The 11,717-nt window shown below is 38.5% G+C and overlaps 1 protein-coding gene across 11 annotated transcripts in view; it reads left to right on the top strand.

Annotated features, from left to right (window-relative positions):
• The window catches only part of Ppp1r12a (protein phosphatase 1 regulatory subunit 12A), a 113,209-nt gene that overhangs the window by 79,502 nt on the left and 21,990 nt on the right, over positions 1–11,717 (top strand). For 3 of the 11 annotated variants that reach the window (XM_029542560.1, XM_029542557.1, XM_029542559.1), the window contains exons 10-15: positions 2,108–2,221; positions 2,588–2,803; positions 4,082–4,176; positions 5,104–5,208; positions 6,022–6,189; positions 6,575–6,745. In XM_029542560.1, coding sequence (XP_029398420.1) covers positions 2,108–2,221; positions 2,588–2,803; positions 4,082–4,176; positions 5,104–5,208; positions 6,022–6,189; positions 6,575–6,745 — 869 coding nt within the window. The remainder of the gene's footprint in view (positions 1–2,107; positions 2,222–2,587; positions 2,804–4,081; positions 4,177–5,103; positions 5,209–6,021; positions 6,190–6,574; positions 6,746–11,717) is intronic. The other 8 variants (XM_021204359.2, XM_029542561.1, XM_029542564.1 and 5 more) reach the window with 5 other exon arrangements.

Raw genomic sequence — 11,717 nt, 5'->3', positions numbered from 1 at the left:
GACTCGGTGCATAGATAGATAGATAGATAGATAGATAGATAGATAGATAGATAGATAGATAGATAGATAGATAGATAGATAGATAGATAGATAGACTCGGTGCATGGATAGATAGATAGATAGATAGATAGATAGATAGATAGATAGATAGATAGATAGATAGATAGATAGATAGATAGACAGACAGACTGATTGACTTTAAGGCTAGTAATTTAAGGGTTGGGTTAGAGTAGAGAATAGGAAATTTTAGAATAAGTTTAATAAATTTAATATTTAGCTTGAAAGAGAAAACTAATTTCAATCCTTGGCAGAAAAACAAAGGTAGCACAGCCTACCTGGGAATAGACTCTTGGAGTACTTGAATTGAAAGAGTAGGCAAAGGCAGCTTGTCAGCCAGAAAAAAAACAGATATGCTCTGAAGACTAAGTAGGTGTAGATGTGGTGTCCTGTTATAAAAGCAAAAGAAGAAAATGTGCAAGTAGAGAATTACCGTTAAGTATTCAGTACATTTCTTCATGTACCAATCAAAATGAAAGGTACTTTTAGATATCTGGACCAGGTCTTGGATCTAAATCCTTGATGTATAAAATGGGAAGTTATCAAAAATGGGAGTTAATCAACTGCTAAAATATAGCGGTGTCATTTTTAAAATTGATATTACTGCTCTGGTTGAGTCAAGTCTAAAAGAGCAATAGTAGCATTTCTTTTTTGTGCTTGTAGAGTTGTTATATTGAGATAAGTCATACAGAGTTATGAGAACTTAGCTTAGAGATAGACAGGAGCAGACCTCTCTTACATGCTGGCCTCTGTTATACACGTAAATGGTATCTGCTGTCTGTTTGCTTAGTCACAGTGGAAAAACATTTCATTTTGCAGGAGATGCAGTTGGAGCAGGAACTCACAAAATATGCCTATTTTCACATAGCAAACAAGCAGAGAATGTTTTTAACATTTTTAAATACTTGGGAAAATATGTAATATGCTACTTTCGGACATATTCAAATTTCATTGCCCCTAAATAAACTTTTATTAGAACATAAGCACACTCATTCACATACGATCAATGTTTTACAAAGCCCAAAGTGTAGCTTGGTGTGCATGCATGTTGCCAAAATGCATAGATACCTACTTGTGGTCAAACATAGTGGCACACACTCTGATGATCCAGCAGCACAGAGGCAGAGACAGGACTGCTGTCAAAACCAGCCTGGATTGTGCACTGGGACACAGGGGGGATAGCTAGCTAGCTACTCCAGTAAGATTACAGTGTACCTTATGTACAATTCTTGGTACTTTGTTTCACATCCTGAAATCATTCAGATGCAGACAAGTGAACTAAGTAGAATCTTAATGGAAATGAACTACAAGCTACCAGGAATATTGTAAAAAAGTGGTCCCTAGTAGCGTGGTACTGTCACTAAAGGTCTGCTAACCTGCAGTTTGAGAAGATTTTGACCATGCATGCAAAAGATTTTTCTTTTTAATTAACAATACTTTGTTATATTTAGTTGATATAGTCTCTTCTCTGTGCATTGAGCATTAAAATTCTGGAATTGAAAAGATGAAGTTGATAAAGTAAATTATTTAATGGTGATAACTAGTGTATTTTAAGCATGATAACTAATATATTGGTGAAAACCCTGGGAAGTAGAATAATTATGTGTAAAAATATGTTGTAACTAAAATTATAGATTAATGTTTATTAGGAAGAATAAACAGTAAATTTAAAGTTAAAATATTTTAAAATACTACTAAATTAAGTTTACTTAGAAAATTAAATTTCCACCTGGGTTGTATAAATCACTGAAAACAAAATCCATATGTAGTAATTTTTCACTCATGTGCTATATTGCTATATTGTGTGCCATTAACTGGGTAAGAATTTTCTTTATTAGATTCTTCCCAATTACCTCTTGGGGAAACTAGAACTTGTTTTAGTGGCTTTCAACTGTCGGGCCATCACACACTTACTGGATGTTAGTTATTATAAAGTTGAAATATAGGAAAAAAGTGTGGTTGATTTTTTTTTTTTTTCTTTTCACCTCCCTTTTCTGTCTTCATACTTTCAATCTGTATCTCTTGCCCTTCTTATTTTAATTGGCTTTAGTTTGATCTCATTGCTTCCCTCATGCCTGTGGAGTCAGTAGATCCTGCATCATGGAGGCAGGGCTTGCGCAAAACTGGCATTGTGCTGGTGCCCAGTAAGGGTGAAAAAGCCATGGTGAGGCACTTCTATGTGCAAGAGTGCAAGTACCTGGGTTACGACATAACAAGCTTCCTGAGTGTGGGTTCCAAAGATGCATGGGTCAAGTCCTTACAGTGTGCTCATTGTTCTCTGTATCTGCATCATCATTTTCTGTGTGATATGAAGTGTGTAGTGTGTGTTTATAAACCTAACCTCTACAAAGGCGATCTATTTACTCTCTAAGGTTTAGATTGTTGCCTTACGACATTAACCGTAGTAAATGTGTTTTCTCCTGAAACTATCACTTAAAATTTTAGACGTTATCTGTAAATTAATTATTTCTAAGTTAAGGAATAATTGGTTTTAATAACTTGTTTTTGTCTTTTATGAAATAAAAACCAGTTTCCAACATCGACTACAAAAATTTCTCCCAAAGAAGAAGAAAGAAAAGATGAGTCCCCTGCATCCTGGAGGTTAGGACTTAGAAAGACTGGCAGTTATGGTGCCCTGGCTGAAATCACTGCATCTAAAGAAGCCCAGAAGGAGAAGGACACTGCAGGAGTGATACGATCAGCTTCAAGTCCGAGACTCTCATCCTCTTTGGATAATAAAGAAAAGGTAATGGAGAGATGTTCTAGTTAGCACCATTAGACCCTAGGTATCAACCTAACTTACCAACTCTAGAATGGAGAATGCTCCCGTCTTGAGTGCCTGGAAGGGCAGTTGTGCTTGCATAAAACAAGAAATTTGGGGAGATACTAAGCTTTTAAAACTTTTTGATTTTTTTTAGATTTATTTATTTGATACATGTGAGTGTTTTGCCTGTGTGTATGGAAGTGCACCACATGAGTGCCTGATACTCACAGAAGTCAGAAGATGTTGGATTTCCTGGGACAGATGGTTGTAGGTCCACTGTATGGGTGCTAAGAACCAAATCCCGTTCCTCTGCAAGAGCATTGAATGTTTTTAACCACTGAGCCATCTCTCCAGCCCTCCAAATTAGCTTTTTGAATAGAATGTTCTAGGGAATGAATAGGTTTATTTATTATTGAGTAAGTTTCCTGGAGTTAAGGAACACAATTTTTTTTCTAGCATGTAAGCATGATCAAGTTAAATTCAATTATTATTTGCAATTTCCAGGCTACCTTTTTTATCTTATACAAGTATCTGTCTTAATGATTTTTAACTATATTTAACTATATTTTGAAAGACAGTGTTAATATTGCATCAAACGGGTACAACCAAAATTGCTCTCTTACTGAATTGTCTGTGATTAGGCTACTTAAGTTTTTTCAATACAGTTTTCTTTCTCTTGAATGTTACCTTGTATTAGACATTCTACTATGAGGTTTCTTTCCCACTCACTTTAATGTTTTGCTTTCTTATAACTTTGTTGCCAAGTATATTTTCAGTGTGGAAGTGTCACTAACACTACATACTCTCAGCCACATGTCGAAGTAAATACAATTTCGATAATGTCTGTTTAGAATACCTTAATATTTGAAAGCATGAATTGTCAGAGTTGTAACTAGCTTATATAACTAAGTGGCTCCTTGTTGAACTTTATTTGAACCTTATTTCTTCAACAAAAATAAATGGATTTTAACCTACTACATTAGCTTTATACAAACCTTAGAAAAAGTCATTAATAAAGGATTTTTCTTCCTTTCATGAAGTAAATGATTTTCTAATTTTGGCATAAGGAGCAGGAAAAGGGAACCGGTTGAGCTGGCTATTCTTCATTGCTTTTGGAGGACCTTGTTGAATTGTATGAGTATTAAAGTTCAGAAGCTAAACTAGCAAAGTACTGCACAGTCACAGAAGTGTACGTCATTTAAAACCTTCTCTTCATGTTTTCATCGCACCTTTTTTCATTCATGACTTTTCTGTTGTCAGGAGAAAGATAACAAAGGAACGAGACTTGCGTATGTTGCCCCTACAATCCCGAGGCGACTAGCCAGTACGTCTGACATTGAAGAGAAGGAGAACAGGTGAGCGCAGTGAGGTGGCTGTGTGCAGAGTCCGCAGTGTTACTGTTGGTGTGAGATGTGAGGACTCTTAAGTATGGGGGCGGGCTTTCAGGAAGAGCGAGGGCTGTCCAGCACCAGCAGAACACCCAGTACACAGTCCTCGGGACAAGAACATGCAGGCTTAGTGTGTTCCTGCATAGCAAGGAAAGCACTGCTGCTGAGCCACAGAGAGGAACGCAAAAGCAGAGGACACACTAATAGGTTCAGACACATAGTGAAGGGGAGCCCAGCCAGAGCAGAGGAGCCACAGGCCTTTAATGCCAGCACTCACGAGACAGGAGCAGGTGGATCTCAGGGTTCTTGGACAGCCAGGGCCACACAGAGAAACCCTGTCTTGAAAAAAAAAACAGAGAGGGAGGGAGGGAGGGAGGGAGGGAGGGAGGGAGGGAGGAAGGAAGGAAGGAAGGAAGGAAGGAAGGAAGGAAGGAAGGAAGGAAGGAAGGAAGGAAGGAAGGAAGGAAGNANGGAANNACTGCATGGTCACTGTCAGGGTTTTGGTTTTTTTTTTAATTAATTTCTTATTTTTATAGAACTTTTTATTTGTAGTCATGCTTTAGTGTCTAATTACGTATCTTCATTTTTTTCAGCTAACATTTTATATATTGTATAGGTTCTCAACATATTTTTGTCATTATACATCATATAGTATGCCTATATGTCTTATGCTGTGAATCACAGTATTTTGTCTTATAAATAATATGCTTCTAAATGCTTTTATTTAGGGTTATATACTGACTCCTAGAACTAAAATTCCTTCCACTTTTTGGTAACTATCCTGAAGTTTCCCTGTGAGATTTTACTTACATTTACTCTTTTTCACTAGTACATACCTTTCTTAACCTTCTTCTAAAATCACATACCAGAATCTGAAGGCTGTTGTTTCCACAGAGAGTCTTCGAGTTTGCGAACAAGTAGTTCTTACACAAGAAGAAAATGGGAAGATGATCTTAAAAAGAATAGTTCAATCAATGAAGGATCCACTTACCATAGAAGGTATGATGTACTTTATAAGTGGCTTCTCTGTGTCCTTATAAAAATAACCGCTTTAAAATAATCTTTTTAAACTATTACATCTTTTTGTGTGCTAAATTTAATTTAGAGACACAGTAAATATAAAGATGGTGTGGATTTACTCTAACTTATCCTCTGCATATATATTTAATTAAACTTGGACTATTATGAAATGTCTTTTAACACTTAATGGAACGTCTTATGATTGACTAAATTGTCTGAAATGGGATATTGTCATAATTGATTTAGCTATTGTCTATGATCTGGAACATTTGTTTGGACTAGAACTCAGAGCTATGAAAGCATATCTGTTTAGAATCAATGCTGTGATAGTGGAGACTAGGAGACTTCTCCTTCAGTTCTTTGTGGAAATCAAGAAGAATAAGATGTGAACACATACACGTAGACACGGGTCACTCCTGAGGAGTTAACCCGTTGCAAGAAACTTTTCTTCGGATGGGCCATATGCCTTATTTTCCTTGAATGAATCCACTCCACATTTTTTGTTAGAACCAGCCTGGCATGACCATTTCTGGTCTAACATATTCTGAAAATGTTCAGTGTTGACTGTTATTGAAGGCTTTGGGAGGAGGAGGCATAAAATTCTACACCATCAAATCAGTAAAATTAATCTATACTCTAGCGAGTTGTAGGTCCAACTCTTGGTGCTGGAGCTGGTGGTCTGATTAGGAACACAGTTTGTTTTCTACTGTGTGCAATTGTGTGATATCTAAGATAGTGAATGTAGCGTCCACATACAGACACATCCTATATAGAAATGCCTCTTTCCTTTAGTTGCTCCTTTGGTAGAAGACAAGATGATTTGATTAGTTGTAGTGTTCCAAGCACCACATCAACACCAACAGTTACCTCTGCAGCTGGGCTTCAGAGAAGCCTCCCTTCCAGCACAAGCACTACTGCAAAGACTCCCCCGGGTTCTTCCTCCGCAGGCACACAGAGCAGGTGAGTCACAGAGACATTCTGTGTTCAGGTCTACTGTGTGCTTATGTGCGTGCATGCATCGTTGTGTAGACAAATGTGGGCTCTGGATTTTTTTATTTACCATGTCAAAATTGTTTTTAAACAAAAATTGGTTCCAAAAAAAACAAAAACAAACAAAAAAAACAAGCAATTATGCATGTCTGGGGAAAAATATTAAGGTCTTAAATCATATTGCTTAAAATAAAAATTTATTTCTTTGGCAGCTCTTCGTGAGCTGTTTGATTACTAATCTTGTGTTTTTAAAAAATCCATCCCTGTGGTCACATGTTTTCAGCTTCTAGAAATTGCTTTCGTTGTTTAGCTGTTTTCCTTTTCTCTTTTTGTGTTGCTGCTTATGATGCTATAGTACCTCAAATCGTTTGTGGGCTGAGGATAGTACTGAGAAAGAAAAGGACAGTGCTCCTCCCGCAGTGACCATTCCTGTGGCTCCAACTGTTGTAAATGCTGCGGCTCCTTCCGCCACCACCCTGACTACAACTACTGCTGGCACTGTTTCCGAGGTCAGGGAGAGACGCAGGTGTGTACAGGTCCTCTCAGTACTAGTTCTGCTGATATGCTTGGCCAGTTTCTGGTATTTTGTGCTCTTTGCTTGTTTGTTTTGTTATTCTTGGAAATGTGATATGTATTAGTAATTACTTTTCTGCTTCTGTGCTAAAATACTATGACCAAGGCATCTTATAGAAGAAGGGGGTGGGCTAGAGAAATGGATCAGCGGGTAAGATGCCCTTCCAGATGTCCTGAGTTCAGTTCCCAGCAACCACATGGTGGCTCACAACCGTCTATACAGTGTGCTCACATACAAAAAAATAAATAATTCTTTTTTAAAAAAAGAGTAAGGGGATTTTGCTTATAGCTTCATAGCATTAGAGTCCATAAATGTCTGGGTAAAGGTGGCAGGCAGCTATGGCTAGAGAGGGATTCTGGGAGCTCCTCTCATCTTGAACTGCAGCACAAGGAGGAGGAAGAGCTGGGAATGGCAGGGGTCTTTAATATCTCAGAGCCCATCACCAATGGCATACTTCCTCCAACAAGGTCACACTTGCAATGCCCCCTCACGCAGCTCTCCCAACTGGGAACTGATTGTTAAAATATGTGACCCTAAGTCATTCTCATTCAAACCACCACAATGGCCATTTCTTTTAATAGGCTAATAAATTAAATGTCATGTATTGACTCCAACCTAGGGAAATGGGCACAGCTAGCAGTTATTAGCAGTTAGGCGTTTTAGTCATCTCTGAAAGAATTGATGTCTGGGTCAATCAAAGGCAAAGCCAGACAACCGTCTTCTTAGCTGTTAGCATCTTAGTGTTATTTGAATGTGTGTGTGTGTGTGTGTGTGTGTGTGTGTGTGNGNGNGAGAGAGAGAGAGAGAGAGAGAGAGAGAGAGAGAGAGAGAGAGAGATTAATTGTTCTTGTTACAAAGGAAATAGATGTATTTTAAACAGTTTTGTCTTTAATTATCATTATAAGATGTATGGGTTAGCCGTGTAGCTTAGTGGTGAAGCCATGGCTTCACGTATCAGTCCCAGGCTCACTCCTCTGTCTTCCTCCTTCCTTCCAGTTCTTCCACCCGGCTCCTTACCTCCTCCTTCCTCATCCTTCCTTTTGCTTTCTTCCTCTTTTTCTTCACTGGGGTCAAACAAGAGGCTTCCGTCTACCATTGAGTTACACTGGAGACACTTGTATCTTAATTACTTATAAATCGGCATTTGGAAAGAAAGGTCCAGACTCCATTCTATCTCTAAGATTCCATGCTTTTAATTTAAACAAACATCTCAGAGGCAGCATGTAATGAATATCCCCTGGAATCAGCAATTATTTCCAAATCAAATATGATTCTTTCCTCCCGTCTGTCTTCCCCCCCACCCCCGTCAGAGCTAGGCTCAAAACCAGTGCCTTGTGTATTCCATGACAGCTGTAACACTCAAACTGATTCTTATGTCAGGTTTATTGATTGCATTTAAGAAGAGAATTGAAGAGGGTATGACTTTTTAAATTAGTGTTAATTTTAGTGGAGGATATTAAAGATTAAAAAATAAATCTTTGGGCTGGAGAGATGGCTCAGCGGTTAAGAGCACCGACTGCTCTTCAGAAGATCCTGAGTTCAAATCACAGTAACCACATGGTGGCTCACAACCCGCCGTAAAAAGATCTGACTCCCTCTTCTGGGGTGTCAGCTACAGTGTACTTACATATAATAAATAAATAAATCTTTAAAAATAAATAAGTAAATAATCTTTGTTACATACAACAAAGATTATTCTAGTGGCATAAGAAACAAAATGTTTATCTTTTTTTCTGTTAAAACTGTAAACAGTCTTTATTATTTAAACACTATCACAGTTTTGCCTTTCAAAAAGAGCTTTAAAAGAGTTATCTCAAGCCGGGCATGGTGGCGCACGCCTTTAATCCCAGCACTCGGGAGGCAGAGGCAGGCGGATTTCTGAGTTCGAGGCCAGCCTGGTCTACAGAGTGAGTTCCAGGATAGCCAGGGCTACACAGAGAAACCCTGTCTCAAAAAAAAAAAAAAAAAAAAAGAGTGATCTCAGTGTACCACCATAGTTACTAGGGTGGAATCATTAGTTAAAGACATGGAAGAAAAACCAGGTTCCTTCATAGAGAATTTACAGAACCTACTACACTCTGACTTTCCAGGTTTTTTCATTTAGTTTTCAGACCCTTCATCTGGTTCCCACGTTTTCTGCTGCCTGGCAATCCTGTCTGCCTTCAGGCCTCAGCCAATCTCTTCCTAGATTTCTTATCTGTCTCTGGGTGTTAGCAGTAGTACTCCTTGGCTGTCACCATCTGTATGGTGACAGATAAAGACCCACCGACATATCTGCATCTATGGTAGAGGTCTGGAGAGGTGCACAGATCATTAACACTGTGTTGAACACTGGCTTAGTCCTGTACTCCCTGTGCCATTCTTGCAGGGGGTTGTAAGAGTCAACAGACGTAACAGTCCCCCTCACTGTGTCTGCCTGCTGTGCCTGTAGTCTCCTGGATGCAGAGCTACTGATTTCTCCCGTTTCTTTTACTCTCTCGCCTGTGCTTAAATTCCATTCTCAGGGTGGGGCCTTACCCACCTGTGGGCTGGGGAAGATGCATCTGGTCACTCTCACAGAAATTACAGGAGATAATAGCAGTCTGGTATTTAGCCTTGCACCCTGAACCTCTCTTTGCTGTAAACTCCTAAATATTATATTTCTGAGACACCTTCCTACTGAAGGCTGACTTGGAAGTGAGTGTCCTGAAGGCCTTCCGTGGTTGAATCTTTTGACCTTGTTTCTGTTTCATATTTCTAGAGAGTCTGTCCTGTTTCAGTAACACCTAAAGTAATTTTAGTGTCTGGACTTTCTTCCACATGAAATAGTTAACTGGAAATTTTTTTATAAATTGTTAGCTTTTTCTGGTTATCTTTTCTTTTCATTAAATTCTACCAGTGAATCTGAAATATATATTATTTATTTGTCTTAAAATATATACACAGTGGCAAAAATATATATTGGGCAGGGTTAGGAGTTTGGCTTAGTGATAGAAGAAATACTTGCTGGCAGATGTGCAGTCCTAGGGTTGGTAATCAGTGCTAGGGAAAAAAGATAATAAATTGTTACTGAAAAAATTAAATTTCTTTATCCTATTAGGTACTTTAAGATTAAAATGAAGTTATGTAGCACACTGTTCAGTTGTCCTAGTTGATCATGATTGTATCATATTCCTCCTTTCTTTTTAGTTAAAAATTCCAATGCCTTAATTTTTTGTTAGTTTGTTTGTGGGTGGGTGGGGTGCAGTATATCTGTGGTGTTTGTGGTGCATGCATACTTGTGCACATACACCTTTCTGCATGCTTTCTTAGCAGTTTTTCGGTGAACACACTCTGTCTTCCGAGACCTGCCTCTCTCAACCCTTAACGCTGGAGTGATAAGCATGTGAGCCGTGCCCAGCTTTTATGTGGGAGCCAAGGATTTGAACCCTTGCCCTCATGCTTACACACCAAGTTTTCTAACCCACAAGTCATCTTTCAGCCCCCTGATAAATAAATGTTTGTTTAACAGTAGAGAAAACTACCATCAGATGGTAGACTATAATAGCAGGTCATTTCAGAGACAGTGCTTGTTGCTTACCATCATTTGAAATGCACAGGAGCACCTTACAAATCATGCTGTCTTTACATGGAACCATTGCTTTATGTAGTTACTCTCTTCCACTGTCTTTTTATATTTCTTCCTAGACAGGGTGAATCATCCTGTAATCCCAGCACTCAGGAGGCTGAGACAGAAAAGCCACAAGATTAAGGCCAGTCTGGACTACATAGAAAAACTCTATTAAAAGAAAACAAAACAAAAATGTATTTTATCTGAAAGGAAAAAAGCTAAGTGTGAAATAAGAAGGCTGTTACTCAGTTTTTTAAATATATAGTATGGTTGACCAATTAAAATACCATTATAAGTAAATCTGTTTCATCTAATAAGTAAAACTTTGTAGAATAAATCATTAGAAAAATCTTTAATTAAAACAAAAACATTGAATTGATTAAAAGGCCATGGCTTTATACTAATTGGAAACAGATATTGCATATAAAATTAAAGTGGTCAGGCATGGTGGTGCACACCTTTAATCCCAGCACTCGGGAGGCAGAGGCAGGTGGGAGTTCGAGGCCAGCCTGGTCTACAAAGTGAGTTCCAGGACAGCCAGGGCAGAGAAACCTTGTCTCAAAAAAACCAATCAATCAATCAATCAATCAATCAATAAATAAATAAATAAGCATGCACAGATTTTACAAACCATTCAGCTGGTAGTTTATCCCCTTAACAAACAGTTATGAGAAATTAACATTAATGGAAATTTGGAAAAAATAATCCAGGCTTATGAAATAAAAGGTGAGTTTGTGAATTTAGGTCCAAACTAGTCTTTTGGTGAGATTTGGTAAGAAAGTATTCTGTAGGGGCTGGAGAAATGGCTCGGCAGTTAAGAGCACTGGCTGCTTTTCCAGAGGACCCAGATTCAATTCCTAGCACCCACATGGCATCTCACACTTGTCTATAACTCCAGTTCCAGGGCTTTTAACACCCTCACACAGACATACATATAGACAAAACACCAATGAACATAAGCTAAAAAATAGAAGTTAAAAAAATAATTTTTTGTGAAATGCTTGAGTTAAAGAAGAGCTGTCCTCCAGATAGACATGTGCTGCTGTGACCCAGAGTTTTAAAAAATCATGGTAAAAAGCTACTGAGACTATGGTGGCTAAGAGGACCTAAGACAAGAAGCAGTTACATCTTTCTGACCAAGATGTGATACTCAACCAGATGAAGATGCACAGTTTTTCTTGAAACCAGGCTTCCTTAGGGCTTCTGTTGGTGTGACAAACACCATGGCCAAAGCAGCGTCGGAAGGGAAAGGGTGATTGCAGCGAGGGCAGGAACTAATGCAGAGGCCATGGAGGGCTGCTGCTTACTGGCCTGCTTTAAACAGCTTAAGTCAAA

The sequence above is a fragment of the Mus pahari genome, chromosome 9 (genome assembly GCF_900095145.1).
Source record: "Mus pahari chromosome 9, PAHARI_EIJ_v1.1, whole genome shotgun sequence".
Classification (NCBI taxonomy): domain Eukaryota; kingdom Metazoa; phylum Chordata; class Mammalia; order Rodentia; family Muridae; genus Mus; species Mus pahari.
This window is presented reverse-complemented; position numbering and strand designations above follow the sequence as displayed.